Raw genomic sequence first — 23751 nt, forward strand, 5'->3', positions numbered from 1 at the left:
TTTCAGTCGGAAGGGGATACAAGCTCTCGAATGCACTGAGCCTGTTTAAGGCGAGATTCTGAGATCCCAGACTCCTACGGGGAGAAACTGGACTGTCTTGCAGCAGGTCGGAAAGTGAGGGTGGTCTTCTTGCAGAGCTGCTCACAGGGATCATTGTTGCTGTGGGGGCACAGGACTCAGGGACTCAGAGAACCGGAGTCGGAGTTGCGGAGATGCTGACGACAACCATTGCTGTTTGCTCTGCCCTGGTGATTCTCTGAGACCCCGCCCCACTCAATTTACATCCCCACCCAAGCTGTGCCAGTGGTGCAAGGAATGACCTGCATTTTTGCAGCCTATCCCAACAAACTGCAGCTGGGTCAGAGAGCACCAAAACTTCCAAATTCCAAACGAAGAGTAGAAATCTGTTGATATTGCTGTAGCTCCTGTTGGGTGGACCCACACAGTGGTTGACTTGGAGATCCAGGAGCCAGGGTACCCCTGGTCAGATACCAGATTTCAACTCCTCACATCCATAAGGGACACACTCAAGAAACAGACTCAGTGAGCACCAAAGCCCCACTGAAGCAAGTCCTCCTCCATAAGGGTGTCTCCAGCACAGCAGTTCTTCCACTATAGACACAATGGGTCCTCGCAGTCAGCCAAAAATGCAGAGACAAAGAAATATGTCGCAAATGAAAGAAATGAAGGAAAGCAAACTAATGGAGGACATAGAGTTCAAAACCACAGTTATAAGGTTACTCAAGAATCTTCTACGAACCTCCAAGGAACTTAGTGAGACCTGCAAGGATCTTAATGAGAATGCCAAAAAAATGGAGAAGGACCAGTCAGAAATTAAACATACACTGACTGAAATTAAAAAGAAAATACAGAGATCCAACAGCAGACTAGAGGATCCCAAGAATCAAGTAAAAGATTTGAAATATGAAGAAGCAAAAAACACCCATCCGGAAAAGCTAAATGAAAAAAAGAATCCAAAAATATGAAGATAGTGTAAGGAGCCTCTGGGACAACTTCAAACATACAGTGTAAGGAGCCTCTGGGACAACTTCAAACGTACCAACATCTGAATTATCTGGGTGTCAGAAGAAGAGAGAGAGCAAGATACTGAAAGCATATTAGAAGAAATCATGACAGAAAACTTCCCCTACCTGATGAACGAAATAGACTTACAAGTCCAGGAAGCGAATAGAAACCCAAACAAAAAGAATCCAGAGGGCCACACCAAGACACATCATAATTAAAATGCCAAGGGCTAAAGACAAAGAGAGAATCTTAAAAGCAGCAAGAGAAAAACAGTTAGCTACCTACAAGGGAGTACCCATATGACTGTCAGCTGATTTCTCAACAGAAACCATGCAGGCCAGAAGGGAGTGGCAAGAAATATTCAAAGTGATGAATAGCAAGAACCTACAACCAAGATTACTCTACCCAGCAAAGTTATCATGTAGAATTGAAGGTCAGATAAAGAGCTTCACTGACAAGAAAAAGCTTAAGGAGTTCATCACCACCAAACCAGGAATATATGAAATGCTAAAGGATATTCTTTAAGAAGAGGAAGAAGAAGAAAAAGGTAAAGATAAAAATTATGAACAACAAAGTGACAACAAATAAATACCTATCAACAAGTGAACGTAAAAATTAAGTCAGAATAAACTGGTGAATATAATAGAAGCAGGGGCATAGAAAGGGAGTGGACTGACAATTCTTGGAGGGAAGGGGGTGGGGGGGGCGGGAAGAGATTGGACAAAAATCTTACACCTATGGATGAGGACAATGGCAGGGGGTAAGGGCATGGGGTGGGATGGGAACCAGGTGGAGGGGAGATATGGGGGGAAAAAGAGGAATATCTGTAATACTCTGAACAGTAAAGATTTATTAATTAAAAAAAAAGATACCTTCACAGAAACATCTAGAATAGTGGTTCTCAACCTTGGCTGCACATTAGAATCACCTGGGAATCTTTTTAAAATCCTGATTTCTGGGCCTCATCCTCCGGAAATTCTGTTTCTTTGTTACTAATGTTGTGGCCCCACCCCATAACAAAGAAACAGAATTTCCGGAGGATAAGGCCCAGAAATCAGGATTTAAAAAAGATTCCCAGGTGATTCTAATGTGCAGCCAAGGTTGAGAACCACTGGTCTAGAATAATGTTTGACCAATAACTAGGTACTATGGCCTAGCCAAGATGACACATGAAATGAAACATCACAGCCCACAATGAATTCTGCCTCCTTAAATTCATCCATTTTTGTAGTCCCCTTTAACATTGAATTTGGACTGGCCTTTTGATTTTCTTTGATCAATACCATGTGGTAAAAGTGATACTGAGTAAACTATGCTCCTAAGTCTTAAGAAGTCTTCCAGCTTACGCTGCTGGAACCCAGCCTCCCTGTGAAGAAGGCTACTGTGTTGGAAAGGCTTCAAGGAGGAGGTGGCCTTGGAGGAGAAAAAACCATGAGGTAGAGAGAGGTTCAGCCAAGTTGGCCTTCTATTCACCTCAGCTGAGACCCTGGACACGTGAGAAATGTCATCTCGGATCCTTGATGCTCCAGTAGAACTTCTAGATGACTTGGCTAAATGATCATGTGGAACAAAGCCATCCCTGCGGAGTCTTGTCCGAACTACCTGATCTTGAGCGAATAGATGGTGCTGTGTTTTAAGTCACAAATTTTGGAGGGGTCTGTTATGTAACAATAGATCATTGGTATTTGCACCAATGATTTCTGTCAAGTATTCTAAATGGAGAGATTTAGGATTCAGAATATTACCTTGTTAAGGTATAAATAATAATGCTAGTTTGTGCAGGACCTTGAAAATATCAGCTCATCTTGCGTCAGATAAGACGTTATGATTTGACGTTACTATCTTCAGAAGTACTAGTGCTTACATGGGACTCATGTCTCTTGACTGAAGCTCTTGTCTAGTTACTATAAATTCTGGCTTTGCCTTTCACCTAATCAAACTTTCTAGAAGGAAAGGAAGGAAATAAAATTACCTCCTGCACTGTGCTTCTTAACCTAGCCATACTGACAATTTCCTCTTCCAGTCTTGACCATATACTATGCCCATCAGCTCGGATTTGGGGGATGATAAAGGGAAGAAATAAAAGGAAAAGGTAGGATAAGAAAGATATAAGAAGCAGGTCAGAAGAGATGGAGAGAGGAATTGAGGTTCTCTGGAGCAAGATGCAGAAGTAAATTTAAAACTAAAAGAAGAATTTGAGGGTTCCTTTTTTTCTGGGGTACTGAGAGGTTAATTCAAGGTTACATTAATCAGAGTTTAATGGGTACATATTTTAGTTTCATAGCAACAGACTTCTGCTAGTATTAAGTGAGTCATTTTTTCACAAACAGATGCTAATTTTCCTTCCATGAAGCAATCAGCCCTGGAGATCCTATCTGGAACACCTGGCTCAGGGGAGCGTAGGCAGCATCTGAAGAACAAAGGCATGTGGGGTGAAGTGGGAAGGCACAAAAAAGGTCAGTAACCTGGTTAAGAAAAGCTTTTTTGATACCTTTCTCCTTCCCCTTCATTGGCAACCAGGTAGAAAAGAGGGTGGTAGGGTTGTATAAATATACAAATAGGTGAGTTAAAGGTTTCTGAGTTCTCAATAATGAATGAGTAGCAAATGCTACTGGGAGGTTTTCCAATGGAGAAACTCAGAGGCTCATTTGGAAGGTACAACAGGTGGGGAAGTTGAGATTGGCTTTTGTCTTCAGTGTCATGGGAGGTAAGGTAAGCAGGTTTCTGTGTACTTAACTCTCCACCGGGGTCACAGTCCAGATGGTAGGGAAATACAGGCATATCTATAAGATATTAAGGGTTCCATTCCAGACTACTCTATTAAAGCCAGTATAGTAATAAAGCAAGTTGTAATCCTTTTGCTGGGAAAGGGTCTTGCCTTCAGTTTATAAAAAAAATGCTACATCTATAAAGTGCTATACAGTGAATTGCAGTAAAATAAGGTGTGCTATAAAAGGGATTTCAGAACTTCTTAACATTTCTGAATATAAACCCATAAAAAATCTGGTTACATAAAGGAATAAGATAAATAAAAGAATAGTAGTTTCACAGGTGACACAAAGATATGTGCCTTAGCATACTTATCTGAATATCTGGCGATTTTTTTTTAATCCTTAATTTCTTTATTGGTTAAGGTATTATAAATGTGTCCTCATATATCTGGCAATCTTTAAAGCCATGACATTTCCCATAAACATTAACAAAGGAAATTCGTATTGCACAAAAAAGCAATTTAATCTCTTGCTATTTGCTAGTTTACTGCAAACTTGATTCACTCTCTTGAGAGAATTACCCGAAACAGTGGGTTACCAAACTGCAGTGGGCATCACACTGGAGGACTATTTAAAACACAGATTGCTGGGCCCACCTCCAGAGTTTCAGAGTCAGTAGATTTCCTATTTTACTTAATGGATTATAATCTGTTATAAAATTATTTATTCTGATGTTCAAATTGTCCTTCATTTGACAATGGAGAGTCACTTCATGCTGGATTCTGTGTCCGTTTGTTATGTACCCATCATTCCTTGAATATGTCCTTGCTTTATGGCATAAAATATTCTAGACTCATTTTGGATTTTCTATGCCCTAGTCTGGGAATTAGCCATTGCCCCTGGGAGCCCTCTTCCTTTTAGTGGAAAATTATTTTTAGAAATTGAGATCCGGGCTTCAGGTGTGCTCATTGCTAATGGATTGTCATTGCTTCCTGACCTTATGAATGACCAGAGCTAGAGAATGTATGTATGCTTGTGATATATGTCATAAACATGCACATATATAATTTTTTGTGTATTAACACACTTCTGCATCTATGTTTACTTCTGTATTGTTTATATACAGGATGGGACAAAAGTAGGTTTACAGTTGTGAGTATGCAAAACAGTTTTTTATTGTATTATTTATTAATTATTGTATTATTTTCAATATGAACAACTGTAAACCTACTTTTGCCCCACCCTGCATATAAATATATTTATTGAGTGCATATTGAAATATATATCTCTCTACATATATGGATTGGAATTGGATGTATGCATAAATACAAACTCATGGTTCTCTCTCTCTCTCTCTCTCTCTCTCTCTATATATATATATATATATATATATATATATATATACACACATACTACAAACTCATATATATTTGGCATATATCCAATTCCAATCCAACAGTACAGGGTTTTTTTTAGGAACAATGGAAATTATTAGTTCAAGTATTAGAAATAAGAAGTAATATCACATTCCTTCCTTTGAAATACTCACCTTTTGAATAAGAAGTTTATAACTGACTCATACATTCCTTTGACAGCCATCTTCCCTTCAGAATTAACTGCATACAGCTTTTCTCTCCTCATAGTTCTGATTGTATTCAAATTCTTATGGCACTCAAGTTCCCTTCCTTTCCATATTTGTAACTCCCTTCTCCTAGAGTAAAGAACTTGGCTCCAATTATTCTTATGTTTACCTGTTTGATTGATCACCGGGAATGTAATCAATCTCTGATCTTCTCCCCCCATTCCTGTCCAAGTGTTGACACCCTTCTCTTCCTTCTTGTGGTCTGACTCCCTATTTTAGATTGCCACTGAGAGAGAGAGAGAGAGAGAGAGAGAGAGAGAGAGAGAGAGAGAGAGAATTGTGAGAGAGACACATGAATTGATTGCCTCCCACACAGGCCTGGACCAGGGTTAGGGATCAAACCTGCAACCTTGACAGGGAATTGAACGTGTGACCCTTTGGTTCTCAGGCAGATGCTCTAACCACTGAGGGACACCTACCAGGGCCTCTCTAGGTTTCTTTTGTTTTGTTCCCTTCCCCACCATCTTGCTTGTCAGGACCTTTACCCTTTGACTCTGTTAGTTATTCCCTCCCCTTCTTCTTTATTGCCCTGAGTTCTCTTCCCTTTTCCAAACTCCAATCACTTTTTTCATGTTCTCACTCAGTGAAGATGAGGAAATTGCAAGCAGAGTATGTACTTTTCATTCCATGATTCTAACTGCATTCACCCTGATTACCCTAGAAATATCCTTAAAAATGAGGATATCTGCCTGAAAGGTCACTAAAAGAAAAAAAAAATCATTTTTATTTTTTAGATTAGAAGTTTTTAGATTAAACTTCTTGGCTTGAGAAGAAAAGAAGCTAGTTATTTTTCACTCAGGAGTGGATTTGTGGCTTGGCTTCCCCATGGCTTCCCGCCGTGTGTGTGACCTGAGGACGCTGGTGGCCATCGTGGTTGGGCTGCTGACCACCATCGTTTTGGGACTGGGCATCTGGAGGGCTGTGGTCAGGATCCAGAGAGGTAATGTCGTCTCACTATGTTTAACTTAGAGCCAGAGAAGGCGTGGAGCCTCTGTCCCTGCACCTGCCACAGCACTGAAAAGTGCCATGTCTAGGCTGAGGCTCCGCCTCAATTGGCCCTCGTCTTCTATGAAATATAGAAGACGAGGGCCAATTGATGGCTGGAATATGGTTGTGTGTACATGACTGCGTGTGTGAGTGGGCAAGGTGATGGATGACATGATTGCATTGGCCTCTTTATGCTCTTTCAACTCCCGATTGAATGGAGAGGAGAGTAAGAATTAAAACCATTAACAACACATGTTTGGATTTCTTTAGCTAAATCTAAGAAAGGGAAATAGTTATGGACACACACATACACACATAATCAAACATACAAAGAATAAAGTTTCATTTCAGGAAGGAAGTTTAAGAATGTGTTCTCTAGGATTGTAAATAATGATAATATGGTTTGCACACAAAGTTCTCCCTTTGGAGGTATAGAAAACTACTAAAAAATTAATGTAATTTAGAAAACAATTTTCCTGGTTATTCAACAAATATTTTGCTGGCCACCTGCTATGTGCTAGAGCTGATCCAGGGAAAGCGGGTGGGGAGGTCCATGATGTGTAAAACAATGATGTTAAAGGAAAGCCCCAGCAACTCTCAACAGAGGCTTTCTGCAATCCGCGCTATTCCCTAGGGCTGTGCAGGTTCTCTATGAGGGACTCGAAGCTGGGTGTGCTCAGCACTTCTCTTTTGTAGGAAGTTTCTAATGAAACTGAGTAAATATGGGTAAATAGGGTCCATCAGGAGAGGGCAGAAGGACAGGTGTCCCTCTGAGAGGGCAGCTGTGCAGGACAGAAGGAGCACAACGCTGGTTGTAAAGATCCGCTGCAGAGACAAAAGGTGTCAGACACATTGGCTGCTGATGCCATGGTAGCTGGGAATAGATCTGGCTTTCCCCTTTCCCACCAAAGAACAATATTTCTAGATTACTGTATTCGTAGGATTTAGAAAATTAGCATGAGAAAATGTATCAGAAAAAAAAACACCCAGTAAAATTTAAACTTGGGGAAAATGTTTTTGTTTGTGTGTTTAAAGTTTATAAAGTAGTTTAGTTGAAGTTTAAAAAATTTATAAAATCCTAGAGTTTGCTCCACTAAGGCTCCTAAATTTGTAAGACCTCATTTAAAGGTATACTTTTAAGAAATTTTTCCTCTTTCCCTCCCCCATCCCTCCCTCCTACCTTTTTTCTTCCTATCTTTATGTGGCATCTACTTAAAAAAAATTACATTAATTTTTTTAATTTAAATTTTTTATTGTTGACACTATTGCAGATGTCCTCCATTTTCACTCCCTTTGCCAGCTTCCACCCAGCCCCCCTCCCCCCTCATCCCCTCCCTTGGTCCTCACCACACTGTTGTCTGTGTCCATGGGCTATGCATATAACGACATCTACTTTTAAAGGGAAATTTGTGGTGACTTATAAAGGACACAGGTACAACAGAACCATTCAAACAAGGACCAAAGTACAAAAAGAGGACAGGGTAGGGAAATAGAGGTAGGGGCAGGGTAGGGAAATATGAAAGTCAAAGGCTAGGGGAGTTGCTCAAAATAAATACAGAACAAATCCCTGAGCTTCCTGATCACTGAGCCCCAAACAAAGCAGAGCAAGAAACAAAGATCCCATGTAGAAGCATCCCAGCTCCTCAGAAAAGACATATGTTTCCTTTGCTATAAGCAGAATTTTGAATTAGCTGTTTATGTAAGAACAGCCCTGGGTTTTTTGGGTAAACCAAGTTGAACAGGAGAGGGTTACTGCTATCATTTAAAGAGAAAGACTGAAAGACTGATACTGTTCACTGCTATATTTTGCCTCGTGCATTTTATTCAGATTTTGTTTTAGTTGGTAAATTTGGGTCCACTTCCTTCCACTCATTCCATTCCATTCTACTCCATCTCTTTCCACCTCATCTCATTCTCCCATCTTATGTAATTATTGAATGGTCTCCCTTTGGTCCTTTACCGGGAATACAAATGAATTGTTTTTCAATTTATCATTTTAAGGGGAGAGTCATAAATATTTCATTATTCCATATTATAAAATTGACAATTTGAAAAATTCTTACTATATTCTAGGCACTATGCTAAAAAATTCACATACCTTATTTCATTTAATCCTGACAACCACTTTTTGAGGCAGATATTGTATCCATATTACAGATGGGGAAACTGAGGCTCATAGAATGTTTTAATGTTTATGTAGTTGGAAAGTGTTGGGTCTGAATTTGATTCTAATCATTCTAACTTCCTTATCTGTGCTCATTATCCCTACACCATTCTGCCTAACTAGAAACAAGACGATGATAACCCAATCAATTAATTCATCCTGGTGACTGCCTTTAATAGAAAGATTTCTCACATTCACACAGTCCCAATATCTACTAGCCATCAAGTAAACCACAGATGAGCTCATTTCTGTCTATTCTGAATAATCTTATCTTTTTTTAAAAAAAAAAAATAAATCATTGGTTTAAATATCAAGCAAGTGCTTCAAGACATGGCCTTTAGAATGTCAATGATCTTCTGTGTTATATAGAAAAGGTTTTTATCCTGCTCCTGTATCTTACCAAGACCTCTTGAAAAAGATCATGGTTCATGGCTCTGGTCCTGATGAAATTGACAGTATTTCACTGAGTAGATGAGATTTCTTTTAGAATTGCTAGAATAGTCTTTGGTATTCTTACAAGCTGCGGCTGAAAACATTACAATAATAACTAGAGGCCTGGTGCACAAAAATTTCTGCACTTGGGGAAGAGGTCCCCTCAGCCCAGCCTGTGCCCTTTCACAGTCTGGGACCCCTCAGGGGATGACCAACCTGCTGGCTTATGCCCGCTCCCTGGGGGATTGGGCCTAAGCTGGCAATCAGACATCCCTCTGGCAGCCTGGGAGCCCTCAGGGGATGTCCACTTGCCAGCAGGGAGCAGGCCTAAGCTACGGTCAGACATCCTTAGTGCTGCTGAGGAGGCAGGAGAGGCTCCCACCACCACCGCTGTACTGGCAGCCATCAGCCTGGCTTGTGGCTGAGCAGAGCTTCCCCTGTGGGAGGTCACTGACCACCAGAGGCAGCTCCTGCATTGAGCGTCTGCCCCTTGGTGGTCAGTGTGTGTCATAGTGACCAGTCATTCCCAGTCGTTCTGCTGTTAGGGTCAGTTTGCATATTACCCTTTTACTATATAGGATAGAGGCCTGGTGCACGAGTGGGGGCTGGCTGGTATGCCCTGAAGGGTGTCCCGGATCAGGGTAAGGGTCCTTCTGGGGTTCCTGACCAGCCTGGGTGAGGGGCTGATGGGTGTTTGCAGGCTGGTCACACCTCCTTCAAGGTGGGAGTCCCCACTGGGGTGCCTGGCCAGCCTGGGTGAAGAGCTGATGGCTGTTTGCAGGCTGGTCAAGCTCCCCCCCCCCCCCCCCCCGCAGTGGGGACCCTCACCCCATGGAGGTTTGGCCAGCCTGGGTGAGGAGCTGATGGCTGTTTTCAGGCTGGCCACACCCTCTTTAGGGTTGGGGGTCCCCACTGGGTGCCTGGCCAGTCTGGGTGAGGGGCTGAGGGCTGTTTTCAGGCTGGCCAAGCCTCCCGGTGGCGGAAGCTCCTAGCCTCTCCTTTTTTTCTTTTTCTTTTTTTATTCTGGGATTTATTTACCTCTATAATTGAAACTTTGTTGCCTTCAGTGGAACTCAGAGCCCCACAGCAGGCAGGAAGCTTGGCTTCCGGCTCGCTCCAGCAAGCCTCCTGCTCACTACAGCTCCGTGGCTGCTGGCCGCCATCTTGGTTGGGTTAATTTGCATATAGTCACTCTGATTGGCTGGTGGGCGTGGCTTAAGGTGTAGCGAAGGTACAGTCAATTTGCATGTTTGTCTTTTATTAGATTAGATGATCTATTTTTCACCAGGACATCATGACATTTTTGAAATTATACTTCCTCTATTTATGCTCCCAGGAATAAGATGTGCTATGCATTTGAATTTTTGTTTGGTAAAAATTTTTTCAAAACTGTTGGTGATTTTTGCAATTTCTCAATGAAACTCAAGGCTTGGAGTTCTTTAATAATATCCGGTTGCCTGAAACTCTTCAATTAGGGTTTTACATGGCTGTCTCCTTCTTTGAAGTTCAGATTTTAGGTTAAAGGTCACCTCCTCAAAGAGACCTTTCTTATCCACCTAGTCTAATGTTATCATTCCATTCACTCTTTTTCACACATATTTTTTCATAGCTTTTATCACTTCATAATTTATTACTTATTTGTTTGCTGGTTGCTGTCTCCCAGTTTTAGAATGAAAGCTCCTAGAATAAGTCAGGGACCTGATTTACTAATCTATTCCCTGTACCTAAACTGTAGTTGAAATATAGTTGCCAAAACACAATTGATGAGTAAATGAAAGAATTATGTAAAAAAAGAAACTGAACAAAGAGTTGCCAAATAGCTATATTCAAAAGTGAAATAATAGTTGCCAATTCCTTGTGATTTGCCTCAAAATCTATAATAATAAAAGCATAACATGCTAATTAGACTGGACATGCTTCCAGACGTCCTTCTGGATGACCAGATGAAGCAGGGCTGTGAGGGAAGCCTGGTGCCTGCCAGCGGCTGGAGGGAAGCCTGGGTCCTGGGTGCCAGAGGGAAGTTGGTGCCGGCAGCTGGGGAAAGGAAGGCCTACTCTTGCACAAATTTTGTGCATTGGGCCTCTAGTATTAAAATAAATGTAATTATAGATTTGTTTACATAAGTAACACAGACACTATTTTGATTTTCTTCCTCTGCTCCAAGTTGTACAACATATTGACTATTTCTGAGACTTTGGCTTTGTTAAGATCTCACCAACTGTGTGTGGCCTCTTTTGTTTAATCATATGCTCCACAATCTTTGAGGAATCTTTTATGTTGGAGAAAATCTAAGTTTTGATGGCCCTCCAACCTTTTCGCATTGGGCATTCTTCATGGAATAGCACGCTCCTTTTCCTGTGTATTTTCAGGGTGGTGCTTCATCTCTGTTGGAGTTGTGCTTCCAATAGTGAGAACCTTGTAACAGAAGCAGCATAACTTTTCTGTCCCATCACACTTGATGATAAAAGTCAACCTAAAACATAATTAAGTTTTATTGTGTACCTTTCCATTGACATTTTCATTTTCCAACTTGAACTAGGCTTGAGGTAAACATACACAGATGTCAATGTCCATAATCATAATAAGATGTTTTCTTTAACTCTTACCAATGGGACAATATCTTAATCTAATTACATATTAGCAATGCTGATTATGCCTTATTCAACCCTATCCTATGCCTTTTCTGGATAATAGGAATGCCTGTCCTCTGCCATCATGACTGCCTTTCCAGATGCTCTAGCCTTTATTCCCTATCACAGGACTTGCTTATGTCTCAGGCTTTAGTAGGTTGAAATATTCCCAAGCCCCAAGGTTAGACTTTATAGCAATAAAATTCTTGCACAATAAGAAATGTACGTTGTTGGGAAGAGGTCAAGGAAAGTTTATTGATTCTCAGAAAATAATTTGTCCACAGATACTTGACTTTCATTTTACTGAATTACAGTACTTCCTCAAGAGACAAACTTGATAATAAATTAGACTCATATGACTCTTCCTGGAGGAAAGGTTGCATTTCAGGGTTAAAAAAAAAAAAAAGATCCAGAGAAGTTTTCTGAATAGAGGAAGTTGGGTTTTAGGCAGCTGTAGATTAGTCTCAATCCCGCTGCTGTAGATCTCTCTTTTGGTCTGTTACCAGTCTCTCTTCTTGCTTCTTCATATAACCACTCTCTAAATCAAGACAGTAATTTCTATAAATGGAAAGGGAATTTTTTGAGGAATAAATCTTTTGTAATTGGCTTAGGGGCATGAGTTATTTTAACACCAGAATTAGTGATGTTTAAATTGCTGATTGATTCCATTTTTAAAGTTACATTTTTTGATAATTTTTATGAGTTTATTTAAGCTAAAGCTGATGACAATGGCCAGGAAGCAAGATCTCAAATGCTCCCTAAAGTAACTTTATTTTTCTTTTCTTTTTTTTTGTTTTGTTAATCCTCACCTGAGGATATTCCACCCCCCCCCCCCCGCCCCTTTGATTTTTCAGAGAGAGTGGAAGGGAGGGGGAAAGACACAGAGAGAGACACATAGACTGGTTGCCTCCTGTACTTGCTCCAACCTGAGTTGGAGAATGAGCCTACAACTGAGGTACATGCCCTTGACCGGAACCAACCTGGGACCCTTCAGTCTGTGGGCCAGTGCTAACCACTTAGCAAAACTGGCTACTGCGCCTTGTGTCTTTTTAAAAATATATTTTTGACAGTATTAGAAATGTCCCCCACCGCCTGGCTGGTGTGGATCAGTTGGTTGAGCGTTGTCCCATGCACCAAGAGGTTGCTGGTTCGATTCCTGGTCAGGGAACATGCCCGGGTTGCAGGCTCAATTCATAGTAGGGGGCATGCAGGAGGCAGCAGATTGATTTTTCTCTCTTATCGATGTTTCTATCTCTCTCCCTCTCTCTCTAAAATAAATAAAACATATTTTAAAAACCCTTTCCCCATTTACCCCACTACATCCACCACCCACCACCCACCCATCCCCAGGCCTTCCCCACACTATTGCCTGTGTCCATGGGTTATACATATATTCATATGTGTTCTTTGTTTAATCTCTTTCCATCTCCCCAACTCCTCTCCCCTTTGAGATCTGTTATTCTGTTCTGTGCATTCATGCCTAAAGTCACTTTCTTAAGTTAAGAGCCTAGGAGCTTGGCTTAGTGGATTTTTCCTTGATTTCAAGGTATTAGATATTTTTACTTGGAATTCTGAATACAACTATCACCCAAGGGTCTTTGGTAAATCATGTTATTGAAGATCTACTATAGAATATGGTGGCGAAGAGTGTATACATTAGAGTTGGGGGGGGGGAGTATAAGATTAGGGGGAGAAAGGCTCTGGAGCCAGACTATTTGGGTTCAAATTCAGTGCCAGCACTTACTAGCTGAGTAAATTTGAGCACGTTCCTCAATAATTCTGCCTCAATTTTCTTATTATGGGAATAATAATAAACTCTACCTTTATAGGAGTTATATGAGGACTAAATGAGTTAATATATTTACAGGTTTAAGATGATGTCTAGTACACTGTGATCACTCAATAAATGCTTGCTATTATTTTGAGTTATGAATTTTTAAATAATTTAGTGCACAGTTTTCTCCCCTCCCTGAATTATTCCTTGAATAGTTGCCATTGACCTAGATTGGACCTTTGGATTGAAGCAATTTATTAAACTGAAGATCTACAATAGGTTTAATCATTAAGTTCAATTGGCTAGCTCAAAACAGAAACAGTCCTAAGAACTGCTATATCTTCCTGCATTTGTTTTAAAAAAATATTTATATTACATTATACCATTGAGGAAAATTTTATTAAAATATTAACCAGTTTATTGAAATATGTAAGTAGTTAATATTGAACACCCTTTACCTTCAGTAAAGATTATACTTTATGTATATTATTTGTTTAAATTTTTTCCCCACAGTGGGTTAAACTTTCCTAAACATTGTTCTTTCATTTAAGAGTAAACTTTATCCTCACCCAAATACTCTAGATTTTTGGCCTTGGACAAATAACAGATGACTGGGTTTAAAACCTCTGAAGACTCTGAACCAGACACTAGAGTTTCCTGATGGAAAGATATTTTTATTCCTCCACTTAATCAAACTAGACTTTTCAAAAGGGATTCTAATTTTGTGTAGTTAAGGAAAAGAAATGAAATTCATGTTTTCCATTTGAAAACTTTAAAAAAATATTTTATGTTACTTTCTCAAGCTGTATCGTGTCACATATGTTCTGCATTCAATTTTCCATAATGTGTAGTGAAAGTGTTGAAATTAGAGCTACTATTTCTGGAAATCTTACTTATTACAATTTGAAAGAATGCAGAAAAATGTTATTAATATACAAATTTTATAAAAGAAAAATGCAACTAATAAATGTGTTCCAGTATATGGGTTCTCAAGTAAAAGGAAGCTGATGCTCACCTGTTCTCCCTGTGGAAGAGGCAAGCACTGTGAAGAGGGAGCAGGAGCACTTGCTTAGTAACCAAGAGATCTGAATTCTAGTCCCCACGCAGCTATCAATTAATTATTGATCTGAAACAAGTTGTTGTTTATGTAAAATGTACTCTGTGTGTACTCTATATAGAAGAAGGAAGTTGAGCTAATGAATAGCTGAAGTCACTTTTATGAGTCCATAATTCTAAAAACTAGTTATCTATACTAATAAAAGGGTAATATGCAGACAAAGCCACAGCTGCTGTGAGGCCCAGGGCTCACGGCAGACATGAGCCCCGGCGGCTATGAGGCCTGGGGCTCAGGCCTCACAGCCGCTGCCGCTGGCAGTGGCGGCAGCAGTAGGGTGATGGGAGCGGCACCTTCCCCTGATCAGCCCGGTCACCTCCCACAGAGGGAGGCCAGACTGTAGGACATTCCCTGAGGGCTCCTAGACTGTGAGAGGGGGCAGGCCAGGCTGAGGGGACCCCCCCCCCGCCCCCAGTGCATGAATTTTTGTGCACTGGGCCTGTAGTATGATATAAACAAGACACTCAATCTTTCTGGATCTGACCTTCTTTTCTTCTTAAATCATTTTTTTTTTATTTTTCAGTTACAGTTAATGTACAATATCACATTACTTTCAGGTGTACACCCCAGTGATTAAACTAAGTTATCATCCCGATAAATCTCAGGTCCATCTGACACCATACATAGTTATTAGGATACCAGTGGCCCAGTGCATGAATTTTGTGCACCAAGCGGGGGTTGTCTCTCAGCCCGGCCTGCACCCTCTCCAATCTGGGACCCCACAAGGATCAGGCCTAAACTGGCAGTCAGACATCCGTCTCGCAATCCGGGACTACTGGCTCCTAACCACTCACCTACCTGCCTGCCTGATCATCCCCAACTCCCCACCCCCCACCGGCCTGCTTGCCCTCAACTCCCCCCTCGCTGGCCTGCTCTCCACCAACTGCCCCCTCTGCCTGCCTGCTCACCTCCAACTCCCTCCCCCTGCTGGCTTGATCACCCCCAATTTCTCTCCCCTCCTGGCCTGATTGCCCCCAACCCCTCTGCCTCAGCCCCGCCACCATGGCTTTGTCTGGAAGGACGTCCGGGAAGGTCTCCTGGAAGGTCTCCCAGTCTAAATTAGCCTATTACCCTTTTATTAGTGTAGACTAGAGGCCCGTTGCATGAAGATTCGTGCAATAGGCCTTCCTTCCCCTGGCTGCCGGCACCGGTTTTCCTCCGGCACCCGAGACCCAGGCCTTTGGTTCGGCCACAGCAGTGAGGGTAGGCTTCTCTGTTCCGGCTGCAGCAGAGAAGCCAAGCCTCTTCAGTCTTCAGTCGTCCTCAGTCTTCAATATTTGCTCTGCACCTGCATATGCAAATTAACCACCATTTTGTTGGGTTAATTTGCATACTCATCCTGATTGGCTTGTGGGCGTGGTGGAATGACACCAATTTTCATGTTTCTCTTTTATTAGTGTAGATAGTATAGAGGCCTGCTGCACAGGTGGTCTGCCTTGAAGGTGTTTTCGGATTGGGGGGGGGTCTCCTTGGGGGGTGGGGCTGGCCTGGGTGAGGGGCCTGGGGTGGTTTGCAGGCCAGCCATGCCCCCATGGGGATGGGGGTCCCTGCTGGGGGGGGTATGGCCAGCCTGGGTGAGGGGCTGAGGGCTGTTTGCAGGCTGGTCACGCCCCCATCGGGGTGAGGGTCCCCACAGAGGTGTGTGGCCAGCCTGGGCGAGGGTCTGAGGGACATTTGGGCATGGTTTTCAGGCCAGCCAAGCTCCCGGCTTTGTCCAGAAGGACATCCGGAAGGTCTCCGGAAGGTCTCCCGGTATAATAGCATATTACTCTTTTATTTATTTATTTATTTTTAAAAAATACATTTTATTGACTTTTTACAGAGAGGAAGGGAGAGGGATAGAGAGTTAGAAACATCGATGAGAGAGAAACATCGATCAGCTGCCTCCCGCACATCCCCCACTGGGGATGCGCCCACAACCACGGTACATGCCCTTGACCGGAATTGAACCTGGGACCCTTCAGTCCGCAGGCTGACGCTCTATCCACTGAGCCAAACCGGTTTTGGCAAATAGCATATTACTCTTTTATTAGTATAGATTATTGACTATATATTCCCTATGCTGTATTTTACATCCCCATGACTATTCTGTAAGTACCAATTTGTACTTCTAAATCCCTTCACTTTTTTCACCCATTTCCCCAACCCCCTCCCATTTGGCTACAGTCAAAACGTTATCTATATCTATGAGCCTGTGTCTGTTCTGCTTGTTTGTTTATTTATTACTGTTAATCCTCCCCTGAGGATATTTTTTCCATTGAGTTTTAAAGAGAATGGAAGGGAGGGAGAGAGAGAAAGAAAGAGAGTGAGAGATTGGTTGCCTCCTGCACGTGCCTCAACCAGGGCTAGGGATTGAACCTGCAACCCAGGTATGTGTCCTTGACTGGGAATTGAACCTCTGACCCTTCAGTGCTTGGACCAATGCTCTAACCACTGAGAACACTGGCCAGGGCTTGTTTGTTTACTTTAATTTTTAGATTCAATTGTTGATAGTGATGTATCTACTGCCATTTTATTGTTCATATTTTTAATATATTTTTCTTCTTATTAAAGAAGACCTTTTAAAATTTCATGTAATACTGGTTTGTTGTGATGAACTCCTTTATTTTTTTTCTTGCCTAGGAAGCTCTTTATCTGTCCTTCAATTCTAAATGATAGCTTTTCTGGGTAGAGTAATCTTGGTTGGTTGTAAGATCCTCACTTTGTATCACTTTTAATATTTCTTGCCACTCCCTTCTGACCTACAAAATTTTTGTTGAGAAATCATCTGACAGTCTTATGGGAGCTCCATTGTAGATAACTAACTGCTTTTCTCTTGCTGCTTTTACAATTCTCTTTTTGTCTATAACCTTTTGCATTTTAATTATGATGTGTCTTGGTATGAGCCTCCTTGGCTTCATCTTATTTGGGACTCTTTGCACTTCCTAGACTTATATGTCTATTTCCTTTACCAGGTTAGGAAAGTTTTCTGTCATTATTATTTTTAAAAAATATATATTTTATTTATTCTTTACAGAGAGGAAGGGAGAGGGATCGAGAGTTAGAAACATCGATGAGAGAGAAACATCGATCAGCTGCCTCCTGCACACTCCCCACTTGGTATGTGCCCATAACCAAGGTACATGCCCTTGACCAGAATCAAACCTGGGATCCCTGAGTCTTCAGGCCGATGCTCTATCCACTGAGCCAAACCGGTTAGGGCCTGTCATTATTTTTTCAAATAGAGTTTCAATTTTGTGCTCTCTCTCTCTTCTCCCTCCAGCACCACCACCATGTGAATGTTGTTATGCTTGAAGTTTTCCCAGAGGCTCCTTACACTATCCTCATTTTTGTATTCTTTTTCCTTTTTGCTGTTCTGATTGGGTGTTTTTTGCTTCATTATATTCTAAATTGTTGATTTGATTCTGTGTCATCTACTCTACTATTGATTCCCTGTAAATTATTCTTTATTTCAGTTAGTGTATCCTTCATTTCTGACTGGTTCTTTTTTATGGTTTCTATGTCCTTTTTCAGGCTGTTGAAGTTTTAAGTTCCTTGAGCATCCTTATAACCATTGTTTTGAATGCTGTATCTGGTAGTTTGCTAGCATTCATTACATTTAGTACTCTTTCTGGAGACTTCTCCTGTTCTTTCAGTTGAGACCTGTTTCTTTATCTTCACATTTTGGCTGCTTTCCTGTGTTTGTTTCTATGTATTAGGTAAAGCTGCTATGTCTCCTGGACTTGGTAGAGTGGACTTGTGTAGTAGGTGTCCTGTAGGGCCTAGTGGTTCAGCCTCCCCAGTATCCTGAGCTGGGTGCTCCAAGTATGCCCCTGTGTGGGCTGCTGTGTAGTTGTACTACAGCACTGTGATGTAGTAGTTGAGCCTTGATCACTATTGTCATCACTGGAAGGATTTATCACCAGATGCAACTACAACAGAGTTGCTGCTGTGTGGGAGTTGACTCTATGGAGCAGGATTTGCTTCAGTGGGGCTCTGGTGTTCTCCAAGTTTGTCTCTTGAGTGTATCACTCGTGGAGGTAATAGAGCTGTAGTCTGGGGCTACTTAACAAGAGGCAGGGGGCATGCAGAGGCTAAATACTGCTTTAGGAAAATCTGAAACATGAGGCAAGAGAGGTTAGTTGTATGAAAAAGCCATTAGAAATGGCTTGCATGGGGTCTACAAGTTGGGTGGGGTGGGAGTCTCAGGGAGTCACCATAGTGGGGCAAAAAGTGTGATCCAGGTTGAAGGAGATTTAGATATGGTGTCTGCCTGTCAACCCTGTGTGTGACGGGGGAAGGTAGTCTCAGAAAAGGAACAACATTATAATGGAAATCCCAGCTAATTCAATAAAACAAGATAAAGAAATAAAAGGTATTCAGACGAGGAGGAATAAAATAAAACAGTCTTTGTTCAGAGATGACATAATTGTCTATGTAGACAATCCCAAAGATTCAGGTTCTTTATTAATATAGACCTATTCTTATTATTTATTTCCCCTTGTGTGAATTTGGTAGATTGTATGCTTAGAAGAAGTGGTCCATTTCATCTAAGTTATCAAATACGTGAACATAGTTATTCATAACCCTTTATTATTCTTTTAATGTTCATGGGATCAATAGTGATGATCTTTTTTTCATATTTAATTTTAATAACTTGTGACTTCTCTCTTTTTTTCACAGTTATACAGGCTAGAGATTTGTCAGCTTTAATGATCTTTTCAAATAACTAACTTTTGGTTTCATTGATTTTCTGTTAATTTTCAGTTTTCAACTTCCCTGATTTCTGCCTTAATATTTTATTATTTGTTTTCTTCCCGCCCCCCCTTTAGACTCAATTTGATCTCTCTAGTTCCTAAGGGGAAAACTTAATCAATCTGATATTTTTTTTCTTTTCTAATACACACATTCAATGCTATAAATTTACCTGTAAGCATTGCTTTTGCTGCATCTCACTTTCTTTTAATTTAGTTCAAAATATTTTAAAATTTTTCTTGAGAATTCTCTAACCCACATACCATTTAGAAATATGTTGTTTAATTTTCAAATGTTTGTGGAATTTTCTAGCCACTTTTCTGTTATTGATTTTTAGTATAATTCCATTTTGGCTAAAGAGATACTTTGTATGATTTCTATCCTTTAAAAAATATTTATTTATTTAAATTTAAAAAGTTTTAAAAATATTTGTTAAGGTGTATTTTATGGCCCAGAATGTAGTCTGTCTTGGTGAGCTTAAGAAGACTATATATATTCTGACATCATTAGATGAAATCTATAATAATAAAAGCTTAATATGCTAATTAGACTCAATGTCCTTCTGGACGACCTTGTGGATGAAGCTGGGGCTGCGATGGAAGCCTGGGTCCTGGGTGCCTGGCAGCTGCCAGAGGAAGCCATTGCCAGCAGCTGGCAGAAGAAAGGTCTACTCTTGCATGAATTTTGTGCATCGGGCCTCTCATATACTATAAATGTCAATTAGATCTAGTTGATTGATGGTGCTATTCAGTTCAACTGTATCTACTGATTTTCTTATTGCTGGGCCAGTCAATTACTAATTGAGGGGTGTGTAAGTTTCCAACTGCAGTAGCAGATTTGTCTATTTTTCTTGTAGTTTTATCAGTTTTTGCCTCACTTATTTTGACTGTCAAAAGGCACATACATATTCAGATTGGTAGTTCTTCTTGAAGAATTGACCCCTTTATTATTATACATGTCACTCTTTATTAGCCCTGATAATATTTCTTGCTCTGAAGTCTACTTTGTCTGAAGTCAATATAGTTTCTCCAACTTTCCCTTGATTTCCCATCACCTTACTTTTAACGTATTTGTGTCTTTTATTTAAAATAATTTTTTTATTTTTTAGTTAGGTCTTATTTTTTATTCATTCTTTTTTTAATTAAAACATTTTTTAAATCCTCACCTGAAGACATTATATTTTATTTTTTGTTTTTAGAGAGAGAGGAAGGGAGAGAGAGAGAGAGAGAAACATTAATGTGAGAGAGAAACATCAATCAGTTGCTGTCCCTGACCTGAAATCAAACCTGCAACTTTTTTGGTGTGCTTGACAATGCTCCAACCAATGGAACCATCTGGCCAGGGCTTTTATTCATTCTTATAGTATCTGCCTTATAATTAGTATATTCAGACCATGCTGTTTTAAAGTGATTATTGATATATTGGATTAATATCTATTTTATTTGTAACTTTTTTTATTGTTTTCTTTGTTTCTTCCACTGCCATTGTCTTTTTCTGCCTTCTCTGGTTTTAACTGAGCATTTTAAGTGATTCCATTTTCTCTTCACTCTTAACATATCATTTATACTTAAAAAACATTTTAATGGTTGTCCTAGAGTTTGCAATATATATTTACAATTAATCTAAGTCCACTTTCTAACAACTATATATAGCCTCATAGGTATTGCCAATACCTTCTAACAGAGTATTCCCTAATCCTCCTTCTCTTCCCTTATAACATTTTTGTCATTTGTTCTATTTACCATAAGCTGTAATCACTTGATACATCATTGCTATTATTATTTTGAACAAATTGTTATCTGTTAAATCAATTTAGAATAAAAACTAAAAGATTTTATTTTACCTGCATTTATTTTTTCTCTAATTCTTTTCTTATGTTGATCTAAGTTTCTGACCTGTATTATTTCCTTTCTAAATAACTTCTTTTAACATTTTCGTTTTTGCAAAGTAGATCTACTGCTGACAAACTCCCTCAATTTTTGTCTCCATGAGTATGTATTTATTTCTTTTTTATGTTTAAAGGATAATTCTTTGTATACAGAATTTTTTTGTGATGGTTTTCTTCCTTTATTCCACTCTTATTGCTTGTGTGGTTTCTGAGGAGAATTCCAAAATAATTCTTATAGATGTTTCTCTATAGGGAAGTTCCCCCCTTCTTGCTTCTTTCAAAAATTTCTCTTTGTCTTTTTACTTTCTACAGTTGGAATAATATATGCTGAAGAATAGTTTTTTATTTGCTCATTTTTGACATTTACCCTGGTTGGCATTCTCTGAAATTTCTGGTTTTGTGTCTGTCTTTTATTTGGGGATACCCTTACTTCCCCTTCTGGTATGTATATATTATACCTTTTGTCCTCCAGTTCTTGGACATTCTGTTACATATTTTATTCTTTTTTTCTTTGCTATATAGTTTGGGAAGTTTCTACTAACATTTTTTCAAGCTCATCAACTCTTTTCTTGATCATGTCCAGTCTACTGATGAACCCATCAAAGGCATTCTTTATTTCTATTATAGTACTTTTGGTTTTTAGTATTTCTTTTTATTCTTTCTTAGGGTTTTAATCTCTCTGCTTATATAACCCACTTGTTCTTACATACTGTCCATATTTTTCATTAAGTTTTTTAGCACCTATCCTATCTAATAGTAGACAAAGATGGTAATTGACCATACCTTCGCTACTCCTCCTATAGGCTAATCAGTGATATGCAAATTAGCTGCCAACAAAGATGGTGGCTAATTTGCATACTGCATGCAGGGCGGGACAGCACGAGCTGCCATCCGGGCCCTGTGTGCAGCCCCGCCCCCAGCCGGGACCCCCGTGTGCCACCTAAACCCTGCGCCGCCTAAGCCCCGCCCCTGGCCAGGACACCATGGCGATTAGAGAACAGGAAAGTGCTGTCCACAGGGAGCACCCAACAGGGCCTGACCCTGGGTGCCCTGGCGATCCAGTGGTCGGTGAGCAGGAAAGTGTGGCCTGTAGGCAGCACCCAGCAAGGCCTACTCCTGGGTCACCACGGCGATCCCAGAGCAGGAAAGGGTGGCCTGCAGGCAGCACCCCACCCTGGCCACAACTCAAGGGAGAGTACAACATGCAGTGGAGGCCAAGAGCCTGAGAGATCAACACAGAGGGGTGCCTGCTCCAAGCCTCCATGGTGTGGCTGGGGGCAGGCCCCCAGCAGACACACACACACACACACACACACACACACACACACACACACACAAACATGGGACGCCTGCTCCGAGCCTCTGCTGCCAGACTGTGGCAATCAGTAGGACATCCACTGGGCAGGCTGGGCTGAGGGAACCCCACCCCGCCAGTGCACGAATTTCCTGCACCGGGCCTCTAGTATATATATAAAAGCCTAAGCAACCAAGTGATTGGTCGACCGGTTGCTATGATGCACACTGACCACCAGGGGGCAGACGCTCAGTGAAGGAGCTGCCCCCTGGTAGTCAGTGCACTCCTAACAGTGGGAACCACTCAGCTGACTGATGGGCACCAGATGCCAGGCTCACAGCTGGCAAGTGCAGTTGCGGCTGCACGGCCCTATCCCATCTCCGTGGCAGGGCTACTGGGGCTGGGATGAGCGGGAGTGGTGCAGCGCCCAGCCTGGGCTTGGGCCTCTCCCTGGCCACCTGCCATTTCACACACTACTACATCCCTCGGGAGATGTCAAAATGCCTGTTTCGGCTCAATCCCTGCAGGCCAACCTGGGCAGTCTGAAATCCCCCAAGGGGTCCCAGATTGCGAGAGGGCACAGGCCAGGCTGAGGTACCCCACTGGTGCATGAATCTGTGTACCCGGTCTCTAGTATTAATCATAATTATTTTAAATCCCTAGTCTGATAATTCCAAAATCTCTGTTGTATGTTAAGTCTGGTTCTGATGCTTAGCTTATCTCTTCAGGCTGTGGGTTCTTGTGGGGTTTTTGTTTTGTTTTGTTTTGTTTTGCCATTTAATATGACTTGTAATTTTTTAAAAAATATATTTTTATTGATTTTAGAGAGGAAGGGAGAGGAATATAGAGATAGAAACATCAATGATGAGAGAGAATCATTGATCGGCTGCCTCCTGCACACCCCCTACTGGGGATCGAGCCTGCAACCCAGGCATGTGCCCTTGGCCGGAATGGAACCTAAGACCCTTCAGTCTGCAGGCCGACGCTCTATCCACTGAGCCAAACTGGCTCAGGCTGCCTTGTAATTTTTAATTGGAAGTCAGACATGATGTATTAGGTAAAAGGGGTTGAGGTACAGGTCTTTAGAGTAAGGTTTTTAAGTTTATCTGACTAGGAGTCAGGCTGTGTTCAGTGTCAGCTGTAGCTGTAGGTATTCCTTGCCAGTCAATCTTCACACCTCTATTCCCTACCCCTTGTTCTGATTTTCTCACCAAGATTACTTTAGCTATCTTTGAACTTCATATAAAAAGAATTGTACAACATTTACTCTTCTATAGTCTGAATACTTTTTTTACCATAGTGTTTTAAGATGCCTCCATGTCATTATGTTTATGCTTTTAGTGCTAAATAATCAG

General features: G+C 41.0%; 1 protein-coding gene across 1 annotated transcript in view; it reads left to right on the forward strand.

Moving 5' to 3' along the window:
* Positions 1–6204: 6204 nt before the first annotated feature.
* The window catches only part of ADGRG7 (adhesion G protein-coupled receptor G7), a gene marked incomplete at both ends in the record, with an annotated part of 85280 nt that continues 67733 nt past the window's right edge, over positions 6205–23751 (forward strand). The window contains 1 exon segment of the mRNA XM_081086003.1: positions 6205–6319. Within this exon segment, the coding sequence (XP_080942129.1) occupies positions 6205–6319 (115 nt within the window).

Source organism: Myotis nattereri, assembly GCF_964212035.1.
Source record: "Myotis nattereri genome assembly, chromosome: 3".
In the NCBI taxonomy this organism is placed as follows: Eukaryota; Metazoa; Chordata; class Mammalia; order Chiroptera; family Vespertilionidae; genus Myotis; species Myotis nattereri.